The 26,679-nt window shown below is 62.3% G+C and overlaps 1 protein-coding gene across 1 annotated transcript; it reads left to right on the top strand.

Annotated features, from left to right (window-relative positions):
- The first annotated feature begins 229 nt into the window (after nt 1–229).
- On the top strand, nt 230–22,744 carry CPLX1 (complexin 1). The gene is made up of 4 exons (XM_024573834.4): nt 230–356; nt 1,543–1,646; nt 16,445–16,620; nt 20,999–22,744. The coding sequence occupies exons 2-4, from the start codon at nt 1,616–1,618 to the stop codon at nt 21,194–21,196; spliced, it is 405 nt and encodes a 134-aa protein (XP_024429602.1). The 5' UTR covers nt 230–356; nt 1,543–1,615; the 3' UTR covers nt 21,197–22,744.
- Nucleotides 22,745–26,679: the final 3,935 nt, after the last annotated feature.

Genomic DNA, 26,679 nt, shown 5'->3' with positions numbered 1-26,679 from the left:
ACCGAGGGGCGCAAATTGGGGCGCAGCCTCCGGATTCTGGGCCGCGGGGCGGGCCGGGGTCGCGCGCGTGGGCTCGGAGGGCTCGAATCGCAGGACCATCGGAATCTGGCCGAGGGGGCAGGCTCTGGAGGCAGATGGGGGCGCGGCTCCCGCCCCCGCCCTCGCAGGCGCCCGCGGCCCCGCCCTCCTCGTCACTGGGGGCGGGCGGGGGGCGGGGGCTCCTCCGTGTGACGCGCCCTCCTCGCCTTGCCCTTCAGCCGCCGCCGCAGTTCCTAGGGCGCCACATGGACCGGGCCGGCCCGAGCGCGCCCCGCCGCTGACCGTCCGCACGCCGCCCGCGTCCCGGCCCCGGGAAGGTAACCGGCTCCCTGTGCGCAGCCCACTCGCCGCCCGGGCGCCCTGCCCGGGCCCCGCCGCGCGCGCTCCGCCCGGCCGGCGCTGTCCGCCGGGAGGGTGCTGAAGCGGCCCCGCGGCCCCGCAACCCCTCTTTCGGGCTCCTTCTCCGCGTCCCCTGCCTCTCGCGGTTCCCCTTGTCCTCGTCCCTCGTCCCCTGTCTGCTGCGTTTTCTCTCCTGGCGCGCTCCCGCCTGAGGACCTCTCCGCAGAGCCGGGCAACTCGCCCGCCGCAAAGCGCTGGGGGTGCGGCGGCGGGAGCCCGGCCTGCGCCCCTCGGGGGGGCTCCAGCGGCCTCACCCCCACTTCTGTGCAGCTAGGCCCGCGGTTCCCTCCTAGCCAGGAGTCGGAGGAGAAGTTTGGGAGAGAATCTGCTTTGCGGCAGAGGCGCTTTGCAGGGAGGGGAGCACTCACACTCAAGGGTCTCCTTCAGAGGAAGGAGAGGAAAACCCACAGAACAGCTGCTCTGCGGGGACCTGGGGTCCCTGCTAGGAGAGACCCCCACAGGGGCCAGGAGGGGGAATGCAAATGCAGCTTCTACTGGGAGTGCCTCCCCACCAGCGTCCCACTGGCCAGGGCCCAGGAGCACCCCACCTATGCAGATGCCACTGGGGGGTCCACCTCCACAGTGGGGCCCACACTGGTTGTCCCACCCCAGTGTTTGCAGTGGGCACCCAATCTCCCCTGGAGGGAGCCCAGCCTCCCAACACTCCCCCCGCAGCTGCCAGGACCTCCCTGAGGTGCACCCACTCAGGCCCCACCCACCTGCACCCTGTTTCTTAGCTGGGCCCAGCCCCGGTGGCCCAGGGCCCATCAGGGAGGCAGCAGAGCCAGTCACCTTCAAACACCCCCGGCCCTGCCCCTGCTTGTCACAGGCTGGCTTCTCTGATCCATGCCCTGCCCCAGGTGATGAGCACCCCTGCGGTGTGCCCCCAGGGCTGCGTGAGACCACTGTGTAGATCCAGTGGGGGTCCTGGGATCTGCAGGTCCTGGGCAGGGTGTGGGGTGGAAGCCCCCTCTGCAGGGACCCGCCTGGGATGGGAGTCCAAGGAATGCTGCTTTCTCAGACCCCAGACCACCCCCTGGGGCGGGAAGGGAACCTTGCAGGCAGGTCAGTGGGGCCAGCCCTTGATCCTCTCCTCTCTTCCAGGCACGGGACTCCGACACACTTGCGTGTGAGTTCAGACCCTCTGAGGAGCAGCTGAGGACTCGAAGCCATCGTCATGGAGTTTGTGATGAAGCAGGCCCTGGGAGGTAGGGATGGGGGGTGGGGGGCAGGGCATGAAGGCTGCGCCTGCTGGTGGCCGCTGCACACTCGGGGCCAGGGTGCCGCAGGGGTCGTGGGCTGACCCAGCCGCAGCACCCCAGTCAACCTGGCAGGGACACCTCAGGGCGGGTTTCAGGGCCCCACAAGCGAGCCAAGCCCTGGCTGCCGCGGTCGGGGGAGACAGAGCTGGACCTGGGGGTGGGCGCAGCAGGCTGAGCGCAGGGACAAGAGGCGCAGCCTGAGACCACTGTGAGCCTGCACCCCACCCTGAGGCAGTGTGACCCGTGTGTTTTCAGGGAGGGGGCCCCTCTCAGCCCTGCGGAGTCCTGTTAGAAGGGGGTCCTGTACCTCATGGCCAGAGACCCTAGCCCAGGTGGTGGGTGGGCAGTGCGCCAAGGTCCACACTGGCGCAGAGGCTTCTGGGCAGGGCCCTCAGCTCAGCCCAGGCCAGAGGGCCCACCCCTGCTCCCCAGCCCTGCAGCCGCTGGGACGGGAGCCTTCAGCCAGCACTTGACCGGGTGCCATGCCCGGCCAGGCGTTCGTCAGGTACTACAGGACATGGCCACGTCCTGTACGGCCGTGTCGGGGGGTCAGGAGCTCCAGCCGGAGGTGGGCACTAGGAACGAGGGGCTGGTGCCCTGCCCCCAGGCAGCAGCCCCTGTGTGGCCTTGTCTCTTGGACAAAGTGCATGGACGGAGAGTCGGGCCTGGCCGGGGGCCACACCCCGGAGCTTTAGTGGTCCAGGGGAGGCTGCAGGTTGGCTCTAATTATAATGATTACATCACCAGGACGTGATTCAGGGACAGGCAGCATCCTGGCACCGGGAGGGAGCCCTGCTCCTCCCAGCCCGCCCCAGGCAGTTATAGATAATTAATTAGGTGGCTAATTCAGGCCCTGAGGTGGGCTTGCAGGAAAACTGAACTATCTGATTTGGCTGTCTACATGGCTGCAATTAGCCGGGTAATTGCCAGCCTGTGCTCCCTTTGCTTGGTGTCAGCCCGAAGTTTCTCCTGCGGTGGTGGCCACGGGGTGGCTTCTCAAAGGTGGGGAAGCCATAAAGGGGCGACCCCCACGGTGCCCTGGGCTGTGTGGTGACCCCCCACATTTGCTGCCCCAGGGCTGAGGTGGGGGCTGTGCCGGACCCCCAGGTGAGACCTGCTTTCGGCCCTGTTTCCTCTTGTGGGGCACTCAGGATCAGTGTGGGTGACAGGGAGATAGGTGGAGGGACAGACAGACAGACACATTTTCCAAGAGAGGCAGATGGGAGCCCCAGATGCAGAGGAGCCTGCAGGAAGGACCCGAGAAAAGGTTTCGGGAAGTGAACCGAGACACACAGGGAAGGGGATGAGGTTGGAGAGCAGGCAGCCTGAAGCAGACCCAGAAAAAGACAGAAACGGAAATGCCTCAGGACCTGTGAGACAGAGGTGGAGGGAGACAGACGCAGAGCAGAGGCAACGAGGCTTCTGGGAGCCAGGCGGGGGCGGCGGCGGGGCCAGAGAGCCGCTTGGAGCTGAGAGCCAGAGGACTGTGCCCTGCAGAAAAGCCTGCGGTGCCGGCAGAAGATCCCAAGGACACGGCCCGGAAGTGTGAGGGCAGAGACAGACAGAGAGACAGGGAGAGACAGACAGACACAGATGTGTCAGGAGCAAAGCAGAGTCGGGGACAGAAGCCTGAGACTAGCTCCTCGCACCCACCCACACACACCTCAGAGACTCCCAGCCGGGGGAGGGAGCCCGCAGCCTTCCTGAGCTGCTCTGGGGACAGGACTGGAGCAGCCGAGTCAAGTCCTGGCCACCTGAGGCCGTCCCAGCTCAGTGGCCTGCAGTGGCCAGTCCTCTGCTGAAGACATGCTCCCCAGTGCCGCCTCTGCTGCCCTGCCCTGGGCCTGAGGCAAGGCCTTTGCTGGGGACAGCAGGCTGCAAAGTGGGGACTCCTGCGTCAGAGAGGCAGACAGACAGACAGGCAGACAGACAGGGTGAGGCTACAGCCCCGCTCGTGCACGGCCTTGAGCCTCGTCCTCTCTGGGGCCCAGGGCGCCCTGGACCTGGGGCGAGGCACCTCTGGCATGGCCCTGGGTGGCAAGCGGGGGCCCCAGGGGCCAGCTCATCTACTGGCCTGGCCTGTCACACCCCAGCAGCTTCTCTAAGGGCAGGTGGGCAGCTGTGGCCCACGGAGGAAGGGACAGCTGGGTCCCCCGCAATGGCAGGACTCTCAGGGCCCTGGGGTGGACACGGGAGTCTTACACGGTGGCATCTCTGCAGCTGGGGGGTGAGCAGGCCAGACTGGTGGGAGTGTCAGCTGTGCAGGGCTCCGCTCTCTGTGAGCCCTCCGGGCTCCCTGGGTTCCTTCCGATTCAGAAGACACTCCCTCCCTCCCCCCATCCCCGACAGCTCTGCTGGGGTCGTCCGGAGGCCAGGGCTGGTGGGGCGGGATTCTCTCGACGCCAAACCATAAAGGAACACATTGGCTGTGGCCAGCTTCTCTCTGGGAGAACGCGCTGGAGACCTTTAGAGGTTGGTGCCACCCAGGGCCCGGAGAGGACCCCAGATCCAGTTGGTCCTGAACGAAGAAAGCAGGCTGAGCCCCTGGTGACCATGCAGGGGCGAGGCCTGTCGGCTCACGGCGGACTGGAGCTGGGACCCGGTGCCCCAGCCTCGCCGCACAGTTCTGCGCGGCTCAGTCCTCCAGGCTATAATTTGAAGAGACTGTTTTCCCCGAGGCCAGGACTCGGCCTGTGGCCCTGGAGCTGTGTCTGCCTGGGGTGAGCCGTGGGCCGGCGCCAGGTTCTCATGGCTGGGTGGACGCTCATCAGGCGATTTCGGCCCAAAAGACCCGGGTCAGGTTGGCTGTCCTGCCGTCCACCTCAGTGCGACGGGCTCTGTGCCCAGAACTTGTGCAAGCCCTTGGGTATTGCGAGGGGGGAGGGGAGGGCTTCCTGGAGGCACGACAACGAGGGGGCTCTGGGGGCGAGCAGGCAGCAGGGATACAGCACATGCCAAGGCCCAGGGGGCTTGGGGGCTGAGACAGGCACAGAAGGCGTCTGGAGGTTGGAGGGAGAGCCTTGGGCAGGCCAGGGGTTCCCAGTGGCGTGGTCAGTGTGCCCTGCCCTGCAGGGCGCTGGCCGCCCAGGAGGTGGGGAGGCCGCTGTTCCAGGGGGAGGGGCATTGGGCTGTGGGCCTGTGGGAAGGAGCAGCTGTCCTGAGCCGTGCAGGTCAGCTGGACAGCAGTCCCGGGGGTGGGAGGGGCCAGCCCCCACCCCGGCCCTCCGTGGGCAGCCCCAGGGGCATCCTCCAGGGCTCTGCAGCCAAGGAGCCTCCGCACCCTGTGGGGGGTGGGCTGTTTGCTCTCAGCTGGGTCCCCCCCCCCCCGAGTCCCCAGATGTGCCCAGGTCAGGACAGGTGTGGGAGAGCCAAGCCCCCACCTCAGAGCTCCCACTGGTCGGTAGGACTGGGGTGCGGATAGGGGCATCTCCCTTCATGATCTGGGAGTCACTCAGGGCCAGCACCTCCTCCGCCTTCTGGGGTACCTGCTCCATGGACCCCGCACTGGGGACCCTGAGCCCTTTGCTGGTCACATTGTCTCTCACTCTGCCTCCTAGGACCTCAGGTCAAGGGTCATGGAGGCGCCTGAGACCCCCGGTGGTCCTGTCCTGACCCCTGTCCTCCCATTGGAATCTACACAGAGGGTGAGGCCAGGCACCCGATGCTGCCCCAGCACAGGTCCTGAGGATGGGTGGCCCCACTCTCGCCCCTGCCTGTCTGTCTGTCTGGGGCAACATCCCATGGGCCCGGTGCTGCCCCCCTGAGGCCGGGCTCTGGCATCTGGGAGACTGGTGGAGCCGGAGCCTGAGCTGGGCTGCCAAAGGAGCGGATCTTGGGGGGGAGCTTTGGAATTCTGCTTTTGATGGAGATTGCAGAGAGCCGTGTAGAGTGGCTGGCATCGAGGCTGATTTCTCTCACGTGGGAGGTGTCGGGAGGCAGCTCAGCAGTGCCCTCAGCGCCCTGCTCTTGGGCCTCTGTCACCCCAGAGCAAGAGCCCCGCAGGCGGCAACCAGAGCTTGATTCCAAGGTGCCAACACTCACTCATATGGCCCCCAAGCACCACAGGGGGTCCCAGTCCCGCTCACTTCATGGGCCTGGAGATGCCTCGGAGAAACTGCCTTTTCTACCAAATCTGTGACGGGCAGCCCTTCCCTCAGGTCAGGGTGCTCCTGGTTGGTCACACCGCACCCGAGCCATAACCGCCTCAGCCCCGGTGTGCGGAATCGGCAGACGTGGTGCCATCAACGGACACACTCGCTTGTTTTTGCCTCGTTGGCTGGCAGGGGTTTCTGGCTGTGGTGACAGCGTCCACATAGCGCCCGGCGGGGCCCTGCCCCCACCCAGTGCTGGGACGTTACGTGGAGCAGGGGCGACCTCGTTCACGCAGAAGGAGCAGCGAGTCTGGGCAAACCCTGACGCTGGCGCGGTTCAGAGGGCCCGAGCCCAGGTCAGCACGGACCAGGCGAGGGGGCCAGGCGAACGCAGGTCCTTCTGAGATCCCTGCTGGGAGGGCCCGGCCTGCCTGTCGGAGGCGGGGGCTCCTGCCGGGCCTGCGCCCCGGCTTCACATAGATGCCCTCATTTGTCATCTGGTCAGGGGGACAGGTCCCCCTCTGCCCTACTGGGCTCAGTCACGGACTCTGGCTTCCTCTCCTTAGCGGGGCAGACTGGCAGGGTGAGCGGACAGCCCCCATCCTACCCCACGGGTCCCCTTTGGTCCCATGGGCTTGACCGAACTCTAGCCTCCAGGAGGACGGGTGGACTGAGGCCAGGCGGTTGCTCAGGGCCCGGCAGAGGGCTTAGGATGCTGACTGCTGGGTGCTGAGAGCTGGGTGCTGGGTGCGAACCAGACAGACGGGGGGTCCTGCAGCGACCCCAGCAAAGCTGCGGCCTGGGACCCTCACAAGCCCTCTGAGTTGCTGAGCCCCCTGCATGTAGCCTTCCTTCAGAGGGAAGGTTCTAGATATGTGGACTTCACGCCCAGGCTTCTGTCCACCAGGCCAAGCAGATGCCCAGCCCCTGGGGCCTCCGCTGAGTGCAGACATCGTGGGAAGACCTGTGGCTCGCCCCAGTGCCCCCACCTGGAAGGTCACTTGCTGCCCCAAGTCGCCGCTGCAGCTCCAGTCCAGCTGAGACCGTGGGGCGTCGTGTTGGGGGGCAAGGATGAGCTAGAAGGGGCTTCTGTTTGCCAGGCCCTCGGGGAGGGCAGCTCCAGCCACGTCTCCTGCTCAGGGGCCAGGTGGTTTGGGATGGGGGGCCAGGAGGGCCAGGCTCCTCCCCCGGGCCTGCCTCCCACCCCAGTTCCTGTCCCCTCAGCAGACAGGCACCAGAGGCCGTCCCCAGGGTACAAGGGCAGCTGGGTGAGCAGAGAGAGGCTGAACAAAGGGCATCACAACTGTCCATGGCGCCCAGTGGCCACGCCATCTGTCACCGAGCTCGGCTCTGTTGGGCTTCCTAATTGGCGTTTTCATCTCACCTCTGTCTCCATTTGTCCTGTCCTGAAAGCCGGCAGCACACACTGTGTGCTCAGGCAGGAACAGCGGGCAGTGCCCAGGCCGCCCCCACCCCCGCAGGCCCGAGGCATCCGGTGTCACTGGGGGGGGGGGGGCAGGGGGAGGGGCTTTGTTCCCAGAAACCTAACCAAGGTTTGCAGAGCCACGAGAGGCCTTAGTGGGAGAGGAGAGGTGTTTTCCAGCGCTTCCAAGTGGGAACAAAAGCCACAGAAGCATCTCAGGAAAGGAGGGAGGTGCGGTCAGTGCCCATGGGGGTGGCTTCCCTGAGGCTAGCCAGGTGGCAGTGACCCTCAGCCAGCGTCAGGAGGTGGGGTCTGAGGGGCTCTCACACGCAGGAGGGGTGGGCTCTGTCCCTGCCAGGAAGGATGCTCCAGCCTTGTTGTTTCCCTGACCTTGGGCAGCAAGCAGGGCTGGGGGCAGGACGAGCAGTCGGAGGCTGCGACCCAGGGCGCGGCACCCCCAGACCCTGTGGGTGGCAGCTTTACTTGTCCTTGGAACCTACTTTGTTCCTTGACCTAAGATGGTGAGGGGAGCCCCACCCAGGCCCCTCCGGTTTGGGGTGGGGGCTGCTGAAGGGGCTTTGTTTCAGTGGTCACATCTGACCCAGCCTCTGTCTTCCTGACGTTTGCGTTCAAGATGCTTCCTTGCTATTTCACTTATTTTATCTCAATATAAGGGCTATTTTTAAAAAATATTTTATTTACTTTTAGAGAGAGGGGAAGGGAGGGAGAGAAATTCCACGTTTGGTTGACTCTCACACGCCCCCTACTGGGGACCTGGCCCGCAACCCACGCATGTGCCCTGACTGGGAATCGCACCAGTGACCCTTTGGTTCGCAGGCCCATCCTCAATCCACTGAGCCCCACCATCCAGGACAGGACTATTTTTGTAAACTTACAAACCTTCCGCAGTGTTCTGGGGCGGACGTGCCCTTTTAGAACATTACTTCAGCTCTAATTGTCGCAGCGGAGGGACATGATGCATCTGAGCCCCGCGGCACGGCTCTGGGGGCTCCGCCCACAGGCGCACCTTCCTGCGTCTGAGCGCCTCGGCCCCGCAGGGTCTGCGCGTGTAGTTCACAACAGCGTTTTGATCTTTGCATTCAGTTCTATTAGAGACGTTTACATGCATTTAATTTAACGTGGAAGTGCTTTCCCCATTATTAAAATAGTAGATGTTCATTGCAGTGGATTGAAATACTAAAGGAAAGTATAGAAAATGGAAATACTGCCTCACTTTAAAATTTATCTGTTATTATCACTCATTGCTTTATTTAAAAATATTTTTTCACCCTGGTTGGTGTGGCTCAGTGGGCTGAGCACCAGACTGTGAACCAAAGGGTCGCCAGTTCGATTCTCAGTCGGGGCACATGCCTGGGTTATGGGCCAGGTCCCCAGTAGGGGGCGTGTGAGAGGCAACCCTTCCTTCCTGTGTCTCTGGAAACAAATAAATAAAATCTAAAAATAGTTTTTCCCGGAGGAATGCCTTCAGATCCCACTTCCATTTCACAAGACTGTGCAGAGTTCTTTATGCTATTTGCCACTAGAACGAGCTGGGGTGGCAGGTTGGGGGTAGAGGCTGGGGAGGGCGGCCACAGCGGCTCTCAGCTGTGATGGCCGCAGCCCCATGAATGGGAGGTGTCGGGGGTCTGTGTCCGTTTCGCAGACAGGTGTGGACAGAAACTCACCTTTGGCGCTGGGCTGCAGGAGCAGCACACCCGACTCCCGGGCGCGGTGTGTGGTTCCCTGCCCACCTTCTGCTGCCCCTGCCCAGCCCTGGGTGAAGGTGCAGTTCTCATCCAGGCTGAATGCGATGACATGGGACTAAAGGTTTCCTGGGACTGACTGGGGACTCGGCCAGGGACAGACCTCGCCCCTCCCTACCCGCCCCTGCACGGGGAGCCCCACTGCCACCTCGACAGCATGGCTGGTGCTCAGGGGAAGCGGGTGCCAGGCTGCCCTCCTCTTGTATGGAACTTTGGTGGCACATTCCCTCGAGCCCGCCCACCCCCCCATTTCCTCAGGTGCATACTTTTCTTTTAAAATATGTTATTAACTTATTTTTAGAGAGAGGAGAAGGGGGGGAGAGAGAGAGAGAGGGAGAGAAACACAGGTCAGGGACCTGGCCCGCAACCCAGCATCTGGCCTGACCGGGAATCGAACTGGCATCCCTGTGGTTCTCAGGCTGGTGCTCAGCCCACTGAGCCACACCAGCCGGGGCCATAAGGGCTCCGAGGAGACTTGCAGCTAGAGGAGCAGGGGGCGGCTGCAGCTCATCCTGGGCCCACCCCCAGGTTCACCCTGATCCTGTCCAAGGACCCTCTTCGGCCTCTCTGATCTCAGCTTTGATAAACTTTCTCTCTCTTTCAAATCATAAGTAAAACCTTCGGTTTGCCCTGTAATTAACAAACACCTCATTCCCATCTGATTTTCTGTCAATCTTTACTCCACACCCACCAGCAGCCCCCTGAGCTCCATGCCCCTGAGTCTCCAGAAGACCCGGAGCAGCTGCCCTAGGACGCTGGCCGTCCACGTCCGAGGCTGCTGTCGGCCCCGCCTTGCTTCCTGGCCCAGTCCTCGGGAACTTTCCCATGTGAGGGCACGGGGTGGGGGGGCGGCCAGTGGAGGCCCCCGTCCGCCCTCACGCATGAGAGGTGGTTAGGCTGGGTGCGAAATTCCAGAGTCAAAACAATTTCCTCCTTCATTTGGAGTCTTTTTTTTCCATGGACTTCCAGACCCTAAAGCTGCTGAAGAAAAGCCGAGCGCTATTTTTATTTTCTGGTGCTTTCACATGACCTTTTTCTCTCTCTGGAGGCTTCCACGGTTTTCTCTTCCGCCCTCCTGGCCTTCTGAGATGTTGAGATGTCGAGACTTCGTTGTGGGTCTCCCGTCCTCCCCACAGGCACGTGGCTCAGCTCCAGGGCACGGCTTGTTTTCGCTCCCCCAGACACCCCTCTGCCCCCTCTTGTGGCTGGCGGGGCCTCCTGGGCCCCCTGCGGGATGCACGTGCTAGCTTTTCTGTTCGGGGACTTGGTGCAGCTGACAACAGGGCGTGCGGGCAGGGTGTTGGCAGGGCCTGGGTGAGGCCCCTCAGGAAACAGGTGCCCACCTAGCCCCGGCGTGTGGTGGGCCTGTCATCTCTGCCCCCAGTGCCCAGGGCTGTTCTGTGTTCAGCGGGTCTCAGGTTCAGCTTCTCTGGGGAAACAACTTAATTCCCTGCTGCTGCCTGGTGGCAGGTCCCCAGCATGGGACCGGACCTCAGCCTGTCTGTGGGGGCCCCCACTGCCCCCAGGGCCTGGAGCCTCTCTCCCCCAGAGAAAAGAACTCAGCCCCCAAAACGTGGCGCCTCTGTGGCTTTGTTCTCCCCTCCCTGCTCTGTGTGTCCTGGCGGGCTGTTACGTTAAACCCTTCACTCCCCACTGGGAAGTGCTGGGAAGCAGGCGTGCCCGCTGCCCTGACCGTGGTGCTGGTTCGTGGGTGCACGCGCCGAGCTGCGTGTCGGTTATGCATCCGAAGAGCTGCTGCTTTAATGGTGCGTGTGTCCCTGAGGACGCCCGCCTGTGTGAGGACCACGACCCCACCCCCGCCCCGTTGGAGGGGGACAGGGCGGGCGGTGGCGGCACACAGGCGGGCAGGGGTCTCAGCCAGCACAGGGCCTCCTGGGGGAGGATGAGCTGTGGCAGAGCCTGCCTGGTGCATCCCCACCCTGGCTGCCCCCTCTGCAGGGGTGGACGGCGAGGCGGGTGTCAGGGCCCATGTGGGGCCTCAGGACTGCCACACCTGCTCCACGGTCCCTGCTGTGCACAGGTGGGACAGTCCAGGCGCAAAGTGATTCTCTGAGGGCGAAGCCCACTGAGAACGGCCAACTCCACTGCTGGTTAACAGGGGCCTGGCCCGCCTCTCCCTCCTCTCCCCCTCCTCCTCCCCCTTTTTTTATACATGTATAAAATGCATTTATATTTGATAGATTTATTTTTCAATTACAGCTGCATTCAACATTATATTAGTTTTGGGTGCACAGCTTGGCGGTTAGACAGTCATCCAACTTACGAAGTTGGTAAGACCAGCACCCACCTGACACCACATGCAGTTAATACAATAGTATCGACCATGTTACCGATCTGTGCTTCACATCCCCACGACTATTTTTTAAATACATTTATTGATTATGCTATTACAGTTGTCCCATTTCCCCCCTTCACTCCACTCCATCCTGCCCACCTCCTCCCTCCCACATTCCCCCCTATAGTTCATGTCCTTGGGTCATACATATTAAGTTCTTTGGCTTCTGCATTTCCTATACTGTTCTTACCCTCCCCCTGTCTATTTTCTACCTACCATTTATGCTACTTACTCTCTGTACCTTCCCCCCTCTCTCCCCCTCCCACTCCCCTGTTGCTAACCCTCCATGTGATCTCCATTTCTGTGGTTCTGTTCCTGTTCTGGTTGTTTGCTTAGTTTGCTTTTGTTTTTGTTTTAGGTGTGGTTGTTAATAACTGTGAGTTTGCTGTCATTTTTACTGTTCCTATTTTTGATCTTCTTTTTCTTAGATAAATCCCTTTAACATTTCATATAATAAGGACTTCGTGATGATGAACTCCTTTAACTTGACCTTATCTGACAAGCACTTTATCTTCCCTTCCATTCTAAATGATAGCCTTGATGGATAGAGTAATCTTGGATGTAGGTCCTTGCCTTTCATGACTTGGAATACTTCTTTCCAGCCCCTTCTTGTCTGCAAGGTCTCTTGTGAGAAATCAGCTGACAGTCTTATGGGAAGTCCTTTGTAGGTAACTGTCTCCTTTTCTCTTGCTGCTTCTAAGATTTTCTCCTTCTCTTTAATCTTGGGCAATGTAATTATGATGTGCCTTGGTGTGTTCCTCCTTGGGTCCAGCTTCTTTGGGACTCTCTGAGCTTCCTGGACTTCCTGGAGGTCTATTTCCTTTGCCATATTAGGGAAGTTCTCCTTCATTATTTGTTCAAATAAGTTTTCAATTTTTTGTTCTTCCTGTTCTCCTTCTGGCACCCCTATAATTTGGATGTTAGAATGTTTCAAGATGTCCTGGAGGTTCCTAAGGCTCTCCTCATTTTTCTGAATTCTTGTTTCTTCATTCTGTTCTGGTTGGATGTTTCCTTCTTCCTTCTGGTCCACACTGTTGATTTGAGTCCCAGTTTCCTTCCCACCACTATTGGTTCCCTGTGCATTTTCCTTTGTTTCTATTAGCACAGCCTTCATTTTTTCATCTAATTTGCAACCAAATTCAACCAAGTCTGTGAGCTTCCTGATTACCGGTGTTTTGAACTGTGCATCTGATAGGTTGGCTATCTCTTCCAGGCTTAGTTGTATTTTTTCTGGGGCTTTGATCTGTTCTTTCATTTGGGCCATTTTTTTGTCTTGGCGCACCTGTTGCGTAAAGGGGTGGAGCCTTAGGTGTTCACGGGGTGGGGCAACGCTGGTCACTGTGCTGTGACGCTGTACATGGGGGAGGGGCCGAGAGGGAGCAGTGGCGCTTGCTCCACTCTCTGCCTGATTTCAGTCACTCCCTCCGCCACCCACAATCAAACTGAGCCTCTCCGGTGCTGATTCTCGACTGGGTGGGCTTGTGCACGCTCTAGGCCCCTGTGGGTCTCTCCAATGAACTCTCCTGTGAGGCTGGGAGTTTCTCCTGCTGCCACCTCAACCCCCATGAGTGTTTTCAATCAGAGGTTTGAGGCTTTATTTCCCCTCACTGGAGCCCTGGGTTACGAGGTCTGTTCTCTCCCCCACTGTTCCTCCCGGTTTATCTGTGTGTGAATGTGGGGCCGCAGGGTCTGATAGCTGCAGCCTGGCCTGCCCTGTTCCACAATCCACCACCTCGCTGGGTCAGCACCTTGCCGTGAGTCCTCTCCGACCCGGCTGCCCTTCTTGCCCCTCCTACCGGTCTGGATGAATGCATCTTCTTTATCTCCTTGGTTGTCGGACTTCCATACAGTTCGACTTTCTGTCAGTTCTGGTTGTTTTTTGTTTTAAAATTGTTGTTGTCCTTCTTTTGGTTGTGGGAGGAGACACAGTGTGTCTACCTTCGCCTCCATCTTGGCCAGAAGCCCTTCTTCTTCTTCTCTCTCTCTCTCTCTCTCTCTCTCTCTGTCTCTCTCTCCGCTGATTGTTGGCATCATTCTTATACTGATTTCCCAAAAATAAACTGTGGAATTTCCTCCTTTTCTCTCCCTTCCAAGAACATTCTAAATACCATTGGAATTATGTTTCCTAACTGTTTGAAACACTCCATCTGTGAATTTTTGGACGTCATTCCCAGTTTTTGACATTTTTTAGAGGCCACTTCATTCCAGTTTTCAGACGTGTTAGGATAGTGTGGCCGGAGCACTATGTGGTCGGCGTAATCCCTTCAGCTGGCGGCCACTTCTCAGGCATGTGTTTGAGCTCTGCCGGCCTTTCTGCTTTCCTTCCAGCCTTGCCCAGCAGGCCGTGGGCCTGGGCGTTTCAGGGCTGAACTGTGCACTGGACCCCGGCTTCTCCCCCAGAGCAGGTCTGGGCTGTGAGCTGCGCCCACACCTCCTCTGCCCCGAGCCCCTGGCTGAGGCCAGGGCACAGGTGTGTTCCCATGTGTCCTGCTGACGTGGGGGTGTGACAGGTGTTCCAGGGAGTCTGCAGCCCCTGAGGTTTCGCCATGTGGAGGCCTCAGATCTCTGGTCCCCAGACGTAGCCACTGGGGTTGGACTCATGTTCTAACTCATTTGCCATTACAGGCCCCCCTCCTGCATCCATGAGGCCAGCACGGGACCCCCCCACCCCCTGCAGTCGGACACGTGGGCTGTGGGGGTCCAGGCCTTGGGCACCAGGTGGAACTGCGTGGTGCCTTAGTTTCCTCATCTGTAAAAGGCTACTGCAGACCCTCTCTCAGGAAGGCTGTGGGATGGGGCCTCCTGCTCCGGACCAGAGGTGAAGGGCAGAGACCCTCCCCACAGTACCACTCAGCCTGCCCCCAAGTCCAGCAGGGAGAGCAAAGGGTGTGTGGGGAACACGCAAGGTCCCCGCAGGGTCCACCGCTCACCGCTAACCCCGGGTGCAGGGCTCCGAGCCACTGGGCGGGGCTTGGGGGCTGTCCAAGGTCCTGCTGGCGAGGCCCCAAGAGCTGGGTCCGTTCCCACAGCCAGTGGCTTTGCAGCCAGTCCTCAGCATGAGTCCAATCCTCAGAGGCATGACCTCTGCCCTCACCCCTGGCCGGGGAGAGGCATCCAGTCTCCCTGCGCCGCCCCACCCTCTGCTGGGCTGCCAGACCCTCCCTGACCCCTCTGGCCAATGGACCAGCCCAGAGCTCGGGTGGGCACTGGGCACGGTGGTGCTTGAGGGCTCCGGGCAAGACCCCAAGGCCAATGCCCGGTGTCACAGAGCTCAGCACACAGTCGGTGCTCAATAAATGCTTGTTGCAATTGCTAGAGCTACAGCCTTGTGATGCACTAGACAGGCAGGCTCAGGGACCCAGCCCACCGCCTCAAGGCAGCCTCACCAGCCCCCCACTGGCCACTACCCTTCCCCTCAGGAGAGAGAGGTGGACGGCCCACTCACCCCTCCACCTCAACACACCTGTGCTTTCCTGGGGCCTCTCCCCAGGGGCCAGCTTGTTGTGTGGGGAGAACAATGCACACAGCAGCTGTCCACCTGCTGTGGGCGCCCACAGGCTGGGGAGGCGGCGGGGAGGGCTGGGAGGTGGCAGCCAGGCGGTGGGGTCTGTCCCTGCCTCCCACCCCCACACCAGCCAGGGAGGCCGGCGGCACAGAAGGCAGCCGGCTCCCGGCCCGGTTACCAGGGGAACTGTCCGGAGAGTGTGTCAGCGACTCTGTGACCCAGTTTCCCTCGAGTCATTGGCCCGAAATCCACTTTGCAAAATTCTGCAGATGTGGCTGAGAACCGGCCCTGAGGCTGTCAGTCTGTCTGGGTCTGTGCCACGGCCAAGCACCTGGGGCAGGCCCTGCCCGTGCCCACAGCGGCCGTGGGGATGAGTCGCCTGGACGACCTATGCCCACGACCTGCAGAAGTTTCTAGCAGCCAGGAAGGCCCATGTGATAAGCATGGTCCAGCCTGTGGGCAGCTGGTGTTCCACCCAGAGCTCAGCCAGAAAGTTGCTTGTTTTCCACCAACAGCCAGTGGCTTTCCAAACTATGCCCTCTGCCCACACTGGGGGGTGCTGAGTAATTGGCCGGCAAAGGCTGCGTCCGGCAAACAAACCTGCAGAGAAGGGGACTTGTCCAGGTTCAGCCCTGCTGGGGCGGGAGCCGTGGAAGAGTAACCCAGAAGTGCCAAGAGCGCCACGCGCAGGGAGCCACTGCATCTCAAGGGAAGCGGGTCGGTCTGGGCCTCGAGCCAGGGTGGGGGGGCGCGGGCACCAGCACGTTTGGAGATGCCGTGTTGGCACCTGACCACACAGACGGCTTGGTCCTGAGGCACCTGCTTGGCTGGCCTGGGGCAGTGCTGTGAGGGCTCAGGGGGAGGGGAAGGCCTTCAGAGTGGGGGCGCCCATGTGCACAAGCAGCGGCTGTCACTGGGAGCACCGGGCCGGCCCCCAGCGGGGTGAGCCGGCTGGCCATGCGTGGGCGGGGGAGGGGGGCGCTTAGCAGTGCTGACCTTCGGTGACGCCCCCTCTGCTGCCCGGGGGATGCAGTATGAAGGGCACATCTGCCGCTCTGCTCCCTGGAGCCGCCAAAGGGCCAGGGCTTACCACAGTGCCTTCTGGGACCTGAGGCTGTAACCGCGGTGCTCTGTCCTGTGGGACAGGCCACAGAGGTGTCCGGGAACGTGCTGGTTGTAGCCTGTGGATCAGGAGCCCAACAGAACAGTGGTGGCTGGCACAGCAGGAAAGATTAGGCCCCGGGTGCCCAGACTCAGCCGCAGCCAGCCCTGCACACCAGGCCCGCCGCCCCACCCAGCAGTCCACTATTCAGCCACTCCTCCAGCACCTTCCGGAGGCTGAGCCTTGGCTGGGCACAGGACCCAGGGGAGACTCACAACAGCCTGCTCTAGAGGCTCACAGAGACACGTGTGCACACACACACAGGCACAACCATGGCACAGTCACACACACGCAACCCTGCTTCCTTACAAACAACCTGTGCACCCCACCCCGCACACCCCCACACGAAACCGCACTTGCCTGTCTGGACAGAGCATGCCTTAGTGTCTGTTCCGCAGGCTATCCATCTGGGGCTGCCCAGCTCACTGTCTTTTCTGTTCCCAGGGGCCACCAAGGACATGGGGAAGATGCTCGGGGGTGATGAGGAGAAGGACCCCGACGCCGCCAAGAAGGAGGAGGAGCGCCAGGAGGCCCTGCGGCAAGAGGAGGAGGAGCGCAAGGCCAAGTACGCCAAGATGGAGGCGGAGCGTGAGGCCATGCGGCAGGGCATCCGAGACAAGGTGGGGACCGGCCAGGCAGGGCAAGGACAGCTGGGCCCTGGGGACAAGGGAGCCCCCGCTCCACCCACTGGGAGGACAGCCCTGAACCTGAACCGACCCAGGGGGCTCTCACCCCTGGGGTTGCAGGGCAGGGTTTGGGTGCTGGGGACCCGGCTCTGGACTTAGAGGCAAGGCCCGGGGAGGGGCCGTGTGGAGCCTGAGGGAGCTCCTCGCCCTTTGCCTGGCTGCCTTGGACAGACCTTTGGCTTGTCCACTCAGGAGCTTTGGGAGGTGGTCCCATGGGGTTGCAGGACGAGTGGGGTCACTGCACCCCAGGTGACCACATCTGCCACACAGGCTCACTAGGGATCACAGTGCACTCTGGGGGCCCCCAGCTTTTCCTGCTCCTGATGGTCTGTCCTCAGGGTGGGGACTCCTGTTGCATGAGGGGTGAGCCCACTTGTCCCCTGAACCACGTGGCCTCCCAAGGACCTCGAGGCCACACCATCTGGGGTGCTTGACCCCACCCCTGCCCCGCCTTCCTGCGTCAGACGCAGCTCTGGAGAGCGCTGACAGGTTCCGGCCCCTGGAGCCCCAGGCTTCCCCGCTGTGGCACTACAGCCTCCAGAACCTGGTCCAAACGGGAAGCGTTCAAAGCAAGGGGAGAAGGTGTCCCCGGCACCCGCGACGGCGGGGCGCCCCCTGGTGGGAAGCTTAGGGCCTGGTGCCTCGCGTCCCGCGGCGTCCCCAGCACTGCCCGGTGACCCCGCCCCCGGCCTGTCGCCCCCGAGGTCGGCGGGCGCCCAAGTCCGCGCGATTCTCTGCGGAACCCTCCTCCGCCGGGCTGTGCCCAGGTAACTCGCCCCCAGCCCTCCTGCTCTGCAAGTGTGCCTCCCCCTGCTGGCCCTCGCTGGCCCCGGCTTCCTCCCCAACCCCACACCCAGGACTCGTGGGGAATGGTTAGAGAAGGGAGGGCTGAGCTGCTGGGTCCAAGGCCCCATCAGATGGGAGCTGAGGGGCGGCCAGGGTCATGCGTCCAGCTTCCTGGGCCATCTCAGGGAAGGGAAGCGGAAGCCAGCTGGTGGGCGGAGCTTCTAGCTCCTCACCTGTGTGCGGGCCCAGGTGGGAGGGGAGCTTGGCCCACCTGGGCGTCATCTGCATTCGTGCCTCTTGGTTTGCTACGTGCTTCCTGATTTGCATACCCGCCTTCAGATTTGCCTGCACACCGCCAAGTTTGGGGCTTCCGGAGTCCAAGTTCCGCAGCTTTGAGACGGAGCCACCCTCCCCGGGCAGAGAGGACGGCTTCCAGCACCCCCTCCTCGCCCCCCCCTCCCCCGCGTGCCCCTGAAATTACTCCGGGCCAGTTGGAGTTTTGTGCTGATAAGAGGGTGGGCTCGATCGCCGATTATTACTCGTGATCACTGGTCGAACTAGATAGAGTCTCGCCACTCAGGAGCTCCTGTTTCCCAGGGGCACTGGCCGCCCCTAGCTGCCTGACAGCCCCAGGGTGTCGGTCTGGGGCTGACGTCTGGGCGTCTCCGCGGTCAGCGTCTCCGGTAAACAGCTGTTGATGCATAGCTCGAGCTGGCTCTCAGCGGGTCAAGCCAGACTCTGGGATGGACTGCAGTTCAGGAGCCCCATGCCTAGAGTAACGACGACCCTCAGGTCAAGTCTAGAGTGAGTGGCCTTAACCTCAGAAAGTGTTTGAGCCTCTAGAGCAACTGGGCTGGGGGCTGGGGCCTCCTTCCTGGACCCCATAGGGGAGCACCCCCGACTGCTTGAAGACAGGGTCCCCCTGAGCGGGGAGAAGGTTCCTCTGCTCAACTGTGCCCCATGTTCTCCCCTGACACGGCGTTTCCACCAGGACTGCATGTCGCCTTCGCTGTGAGGGAGGGGCAGGCTCCTGGGCCGCCCTGGCACACACCAGTCCTGGGAGAGGAGGCGGCTGGCTGCTGGGCTCCCCGCCCTGCTCGGGACAGAAGCTCTCTGTGCTGTACCCTTGTTTCTGGCGGCCCCTCCCCACCGCAGCACTCTGCCCCACAGGGCTCCCAGTCCACATGTGCCTCCTGCCCTCTGGTGCCCTGGGGCCACTGCGCTGGGTGGTGAGGTTGTGCCCCCGCAGTGACCCAGAGAAGGGTGCCATGCCGAGCTCCTTGCACCAGCCCCAGGGGGCGTGCCAGGTATCCGGCCAGCTGGGCGCCCTTGGCGCCCTCTGCGGACCTGCCCTGGGTGCTGAGTAGGGAGGGCCTGCTGGGCAGCGTGCCTGCTGCTCTGGACATGCTCTGGGCGCCTGCACTGCCTCTCAGGTCAGGGAGCAGAGGGGCTCCAGGCCACTCAGGAACCCTGCTGAGGAGATGTGGCCGTCTCTGCCCCTCGTCCCTCTCCTGGCCTGCAGGTGCCCCTGGCCGTGGTCTGGTCACAGCTGGGCTGAGAGCATGGCTTCCTCTTCCTGGACCTCTGCTGAAGGTGGCCTTTGCCTGCCCCGTGACTGAAGCCACCAGCACACAGCCTCAGGGGAGGACAAGGATGGGGCACAGTTAGCCCCCAATCCGAAACACAGGGCAGGGCCCTGGAGAGCCAGGGTTTGTGGAGGGGCTGGTGAAGAGCTATGGACAGGAAGTGGGGGGCCCTCCACCTCAGCAGAAACACCCCCTTGCCACGGCCCCCTGTGTGCCCTCGGGGGGTCCTGCAGCCTGCTGATGACTGGCCACTGTGGACACCCACACCCTCTCCCTATTGTCCCCTCTTCACCCTCATCGCTGCTTCTGCTCCTTTGTGCTCCCCATGTGACCTGGAGCCTCAGACCTGACCAAGGGATGCCCCTCCCCCCAGCCTGGTGGATGACCAGACCCCCAAAGCCACAAGGCCAGCTTGGCCCCACCTGGCTCCCACCAGCCCTAGGGCAGAAACTCCTTCTGTGGCCTCCTAGCCTGCCTGGGACCTCAGCGCTCCTGGGGGCTGGGACACTGATGGGCCTGGCAGGGCCTGTACTGGGCTTCCAGAAACCCATCCTCTGGGTTCCGGAGGCCTGGAGGCCAGGACTGTGCTACCTCTGGAAGTCGCAGGAGAGAACACTTCCCTGTGTTTGCTGGTTTCGGTGGCACCAGCAGCCCTTGGTGTCCTTGGCTTGTGTCCCAACCTGTCTCTGGTTTCAAGTGGCTTCCTCCTCTGTGTCTCACAGACCCACTCATTGGATTTCAGGCCCAGGGTTGTCTTGTTTCTCTGTTCTTACCTTAATGACATCTGCAAAGACCCTATTTCCCAATACAGTCACATTCTGAGGCTCCAAGGACATGGGTTTATTTTATTTTATTAAGGATTTTTAAAAAGATTTTATTTATTTGTTTTTAGAGAGGGGGGAAGAGAAGGAAAAAGAGAGGGAGAGAAGCATTGATGTGCGAGAGATACATCGATCAGCTGCTCTTGTGCGCCCCCCACTGGGAACCGGGCTGCAACCCAGGCACGTGCCCTGACTGGAAATCGAACCAGCGACCTTTTGGTTCACAGGGCGGCACTCAATCCACTGAGCCACAGCAGCCAGGGCTAAGGGATGTTTTTTAATCCTCACCCGAGGATATGTCTATCGATTTTAGAGAGACAGGAAGGGGTGCGGAGACAAACACCCTCAGGTTGCCTCCTGCATGTACCTGACCAGAGCTCGGGCCCACAACCTAGGTGTGCGCCCTGACCAGGAATCGCACCTGCAGCCTATTGGTACGGGATGATGCTCTAACCAACTGAGCCACCCAGCCATGGCTCCAGGTGACACGGATTTTGGGGGACACTGTTCAGTCTACAACAAAAGTGAGACCTGGGTAGGGTGGAAGGCAGACACACAGGAAGCCAGCAGTGTGAGCTGAGGGTCCGGAGACATCCACCGTGGAGTGACCGCTGGGCACATCCCTCCACCAGCTGCTCGTGGAGTGCAGAGGGGTCTGCCAGGGGCTGGGGTCATAGCTGGGTCCGGGGAGACCTGGACAGGCGTGACAGTGTGGCAGTCCAGACTGGGATCAAGGGTCTGGTCAGCCAGCCACGGAGCAATGGGTTCTCTCCACCACTGCTCCCCGCTCTGGCTGTAACAAGTTCAGGCCAGGCTGAGGGCAGTGCAGATTCCTCAAGGAGGGACCGCTGGGGATAGGGCCGGGGTCAGGACCCCCGCATGCCCCCAAATAGGAAGATGCCCCCATACCTGTTCTCCTCCTGCCCGGGCTCCAGCATGCTCCCTGAGGGTCTCCTCCAGGCTCCTTCCTGGGTGCAGACTCCCCCTTCCTTCCTGGGGCCTGGTGGCTGCTGGTGGGGCATCCCTTAGCTGTGGGCGTTGCCCCTCAGGCCCGCAGCGAGGGCCCTGCTACCGCCCCAGGTCCTGCGAGGGACCCCTGACCCAGCCCTGTCCCCACAGTATGGCATCAAGAAGAAGGAGGAGCGAGAGGCCGAGGCCCAGGCCGCCATGGAGGCCAACTCGGAGGGCAGCCTGACTCGGCCCAAGAAGGCCATCCCGCCGGGCTGCGGCGACGAGCCTGAGGCGGAGGATGAGAGCATCCTGGATACGGTCATCAAGTACCTACCAGGGCCTCTGCAGGACATGTTCAAGAAGTAACGCCCGCCGCGCCCGAGCCCCGCCCCACCCTCACCCGCCCCCTGCCCAAGACCCACGGAGGCCCCGAGGGAGGTCGGGAGCAGAGTGCAGCCCCAGTGCGATATAAGCCATAGTCCCTTCCCTGCACCCCGTGCCCCTCATGCAGGAGCCTCCGCCTGCCCCCCACCCCCACCCCCGCGCACTGCCATGCACCACCACATGGGATGGGCGCCGGCCCCTAGGGCCCCTGTGGTCTGTGCCGGAGACCTGGGTCCAGCCCCCTGGGCTCCTGCAGAACTGGAGGGTTGGACCCCCCCTCCCAGAGCCTGGACTCCCCTTATTGCTCCCGCCCTTCACCGCCCACCCAGCAGCGTGTGAGGCCGGGCCACTGGCCATCCCTCAGCGCTTGATGCGCGCTTGTCCGGCCCCAAACTCAGGAGCACAGCCATAGTGGGGGGGAGGGGGCATTGTGCGGGCCAGGAGGGGCGGGAAGGGCAGCGGCAGGTGCCCAGCCTTGGGGCAGGGGTAGTAAGCCCCACCCCGTCCAGATCAACCTGGACCCCCAAGCCCCTCCTCCCACACTGACACCTGTCCGCTGGCTGCCCACCCCTCGCTGTCTGAACCCGTCGCATTCATGGTCCATCCGTCTGTCCTGTCTTTCCCTCCCCCTTGGCTCGCTCCTCCGAAAGGCTTTGCTTCTTCGGAATGCCACGGCCCTTTTCTAAGCTAAGGGAAACAAAGCAATACGAGTTGGGGGGAAGTCCCCCCACTCCCAGAGTGGTACACACCCTAGCAAGTCAGCTCCCCTCGACCTGGGCCCGGCCAGCCTGCCTCCCCCCGTCCCAGGTCCACATGGTCCCCTCTGCGGCTGCTCTGGGAGTGGCCCGGCTCTGGACCTCTAACACCCACCCCTTCAGCAGTGCGGGGGAGCCTGAGCCCAGCTGCTTCCTCAAGCGCTGGGCAGCCAGAGGTGTGTGTCCCTGTCCCTCCCATCTGCAGGACCCTGCGGCCTCACAGGGGCCTGCCGGGGGGTCCCCCTGAAGCCCTGCTTTGTCCCCCATCCTTCATTAATTTGCATCACAACGTGTTGAATCTCAGGTAAAGGTCTAACGTATTCGGGGAGTTTAACTGGACAGAAAGCCGGTGGCCTGACCCCGGGCCGTTTGCATCCACGTGGGAAATTCATCGTGCGCAGGCCAGGGGCGCGCCCCACATTGCTGTTTAGAAAAGCCATAACACCCAGACTGCAATACGAACCGCGGGCGCCCTGTGCGCACGGCGCCTCCTGCTTCCCCGTCTTTTCAGTGCCCGCGCCCACACTCCCGAAGGCCAGCTCTGCGCAGCCAGGGCGTTGTCTGGCGCAGAAACCCCGCACCCCGATCCCAGTGCTTGGGGCGCCAGGGCAGCCCAGCTTAGCGTAGACCTTGGATGTCGTCCGTCTGTCTGTCCTTGCGCCTGCGCCTCCTCCTGCATGTCGGGGGCGCCGCGTGTGTTCTCTCCAGATGGAATCACAGCCAATAAACAACACCGTGATTTCACACCGTGTGGACACTCTCTTCGGCGTCCTGATTCCTCCGGGGAGGTGAGGGCAGGTCCTCGGACCCCACAGGGGCCCGCACCCCTGCCTGCCAGATAGGACGCGCCTTTCCCTCTCGCTGGGGCAGCAGCAGGGTCTCCCCACCACCCTGAGCCCTGCTGCCTTTCACTAAGGCAACCCCAGCCAGAGCAAGCTCCTCTTCCCCTCAGCAACCCCCCATCTCCAACAGCTACTCCACAGCTACTCCAGCCTTGGGGGTCTGGGTCCCAGCTGCTGGCCACACCCCGGGCCCTCCTGCAGTGCCCCAGGGGCCTGCCCTAGTCTGTCCTGTGGTAGGTGCCCCTCTCCTGTGTACTCTGGGAGGCCTTGGTGCCCCACTGCCACTCTGGGTCCCCCACCCCACAGGGGATGCCTGCCCTTCTGGGCCGAGGTGGTTGAGGTGCTAGTGGGACCTGCTTATTGGGGGAACCCCAACCTGGCCAGAGAACAGCCCTACTGTCTCTCCTGTGGACCCCACCCATGTCCGTCCCATGCGCAAGCCCACCCTACAGTGCTGTAGCTACTTGAGTCCCCAAAAAGGCCTGTTAGCTGCTTCAGGGGTTCTTTCTCCAGGAGGGGGAAGTCTGGGTCCCCGGGGCCTTTTCTCACTGCTGGCTGGGAGAACACAGGGAGCGTCTGGCAAAGCCCATCTAGTCTCAGCAAGGAGAAAGGCCACATCACCACCACCTTGCCCCTGACACTGGAGGGATCCTAGAGAGCCAGCCTCAGCCCCTCCCCCAGCCCCAAATCCTGGGTGGGGAGGGGTCTGGGTGGAGAGGGAAGCATCTCCCTCCCTTTCAGGGGTGTGGTGGGGGGTGGGGGGTGGCTCCCAGCCCCAAGGACACTGAGCCATCCTGTGCACCTTTCACCTGCTGAGGAAACAGCCGTTCACCCACCTTGTCTGGCCCCAAAACTCACAGTGAGTCTCTGCAGCCAACTCCGTGCTCTGGGCTCTGCAGGCCATCCCCAGGATGGCTGCTCGTCACAGGGCACCCAACCACTCAGCCTCCCCCCACTGAGCCCAGCTCTGGTCTGAAGTGCCTTGGGTGGGCCGGAAACCCTGGACAGCGCTTCCTCTGTGACTGGTGGGCAGACCCCTCAGGTGCTGGGGCCCGAGGGCTCCAGGGAAAGCACCCAGTTGGTGTTTACCGAGAACGACCACGTGCCCAGCTCAGTTCCAGGCACTGAGGATAACTGAGGTCCCACAAACCAATGCAAAAGCCAAGTGGAGATTTCTTCTATGGAAAATGTCAACCAGGACAAGGGGACAGAGAGATTGGTGAGGCTGCTGTTTCCCCGGCAGGGGTGATGTGAACAGAGGGAGCCCCGTGGGAGACCATTCCAGGCAGAGGGACAGCCATGCCAGGGCCCCGAGGCAGGAGCTGCCCTGGGTGCTTCAGAGTGGTGACCACGACTCCAGCTGACCATGGCCTTGTCCGGGAAGCTTGTTCTAGGCCACACTGCGTGGTAGCAGTTTCTTTCCTTTCTGGACATTTAACTACTGTGACAAAGCAGAGCCCACCCTCCACAGACGTCCTCCACTGTGCAGGCAGGTCCCCAGAGGGCTCTGACTACCTCTCCCCAGTCCTCGGCACCCCAGGTGCTGCTCTGCCCAGGAGACCTGCATTCGGTGAGCTGCTGGAGTCACAAGCCATCACAAGCCACTAACCATCAGGCAGACAGGATAGATTTTTAAAGGTCTGGCAATTAAGGACCATTTGTCTAGTTCTGCTAATCCGCAGCTAGACGAACCCTGCTGTCCAAAGGCGCAGCCAGCGCGGTCGGCGAACCCTGCGTCTGCGCCACCTGTCCGCACTGGAAACGGCTCTACGCCAGTGTCAGCCGGTGCTCGTCCGTGGGCGGTGGGTCCCCGGGAGCCTGGCTAGCTCCAACCGGGGATGGGATCAGGCTGCCGCGAGGCTCGGTGTCGGCTCCATCCGTGTGGCCCCGAGGATGGAAGGGGCTCAGGGAAGGACCCCAGACCAGGGGCCCTCAAGCCGGGCGCTGCGAAGAGGCAACACGGCCAGACGTGCGAAATGCAACGCTCAGGGAGCCAGGCAGAGGCTCTGGGGTTCCCCACCCCCTCGCAGCTCCTCCAGGACCCGCCCCCACCGGCCTGAGCCAATCAGCGTCTGCTAGGCAGACCACCGTGATCGGCTCTGAGTGTTACGTAATGGAAGGCTGGCCAATCAGAGCCGGGGAGACGCCGAGCAGAGCGGGCGGTCCTGGTTTTCCCTGGAGCAACGGGCCCGGGTGGCTGACAGGGTCAGGAAGCCTGGTGCCGGGCGGGGGGCTCGCCGGGCCAGCTTGAGCGGCCGTCCTGGGACTGGGCAGCATCTCTGAGTGGGGTTGTCCTCCCGCTGCCCCGGACTGGCCACCGAGCACGCGGTTGGCGGGGCCCGAGGCCCGAAGGCAGCCCCGCGGGAGGCACCTGGGTCCTATCCCGGCTGGAGGGAGGAGCCCGCGGTGATTTCTTCCAGCCCCAGAGGAGGCGGCGCGGGAGCCTGGATTGATTTCTACAAAATAAAACACATCTCCTTGCAGCCCAGAGTGGGTCCAATGAGATTCATGGGGTTTTGCGAGCCGAGGACTCGGTCTGGAGAGATGGGGGCCTGGCTGCGGCGCGCGAGGAGGCCCCGGGCTGTGCAGCTGCAGCCACTCCACCCGCCAGGTCCCAAGGGCCCTGTGCACTCCGCTCCTCGGAGAGGCCGATGTCGCTGTGCGTGAGCAACCTGCAGGCTGGCGCACGCTCTGCGAACGAACCGGCGGATCGGCTCTGTGGGCGGCCGCAGAGAGCGTGCGCGCCGCCAGGCGTGTGCTCCGCGTCCGGGTGTCCCTGGACTGCAAGGTCAGAAGTCTGCCTCGGTGGCTCGTACGTGACCTCCAGGGCCTGGCCGTGCGGTCGGGGGAGGAGAGGGCACTTGCCATCCCCTCACCCCCACCCCCCGGCCCCTTGTCGCCCGCCCGCCCAGGCCTGGGGCCAGGGAACCAGGGAAGAGGGGCTGGGCGCGGGGGAACTGCCGGGCTGAGATGGAGCATGGACACGCCACCCAGGTGCTCTCCCCTGCGGTGAATTCCTTGTACAGCGACGAGGAATCAAGTTAAGTAACTAAAGAGATAATCAGCACTCACCCACCGGGAGACATTTCCTGAGGGGTGCTTGCGAGGAGAGGCTAGAAAACAAGGAGCACATGCCCCTGCTGATGGACTGTGACCCCAGCTGCCAGCGGCCCAAGTAGGGCCAACTAGACAACAGTGTCGCCTTAGAACCCAGCAACAGTGTGGCTCAGGGGACTGACGGCCAGACTGCGAACCGCAGGGTCGGTTCCCGGTCAGGGCACGTGCCTGGGTTGCGGCCAGGTCCCCAGTAGGGGCGCGCCAGAGGCAACCACACATTGATGTTTCCCTCCCTTCCCCTTAAAAAAAAAAGGAAGAAAAAAGAATCAGCGTCCTGGAGCGGACTGTGACACCAGTGAAGCGACCTCTCCCGCGCAGAAGGGCCCCAGCTGGACCGGAGGCGGAAAAGCCTTGGCCTACCGCCGTTCACTGCCGTGCACTATCCAGTTTAGAGGGGCGGGGGACTGGCTGCCTCACCCGCGCCGGCATCGCGCGGTGCTCGGCCGCCCGGCCCCTGCGCCCGGCCTGGAGTCCGCGGTCGGCCGTCGGCGGTCGGCCTGGGGTTTCTCCGGAGGTGCCCGTCGGTTGCCACCGCGAAGTGGGGCTCTGTCAGCCGCGGGTTTCTCAGGCCGAGGGTGAGGCCCTTGACGAAGGGAGAGAAACGGAGCGCGTCCCCGCGTTCGGTGCACTTTCCTGAGCTGTGGGACTTGCACCCAGGACTGGGCTCAGACACGGGGAAGAAAAATTTACGTGGACACTTCCCCCCCCCCCCCCCGGGAGCTGGAGCGAGCTGCGGCCTCCCAGTGCGGCG

Source organism: Desmodus rotundus, chromosome 4 (assembly GCF_022682495.2).
Source record: "Desmodus rotundus isolate HL8 chromosome 4, HLdesRot8A.1, whole genome shotgun sequence".
NCBI lineage: Eukaryota > Metazoa > Chordata > Mammalia > Chiroptera > Phyllostomidae > Desmodus > Desmodus rotundus.
Note: the sequence above shows the minus strand (reverse complement) of the source record. Positions and strands in the feature narration are given on the sequence as shown.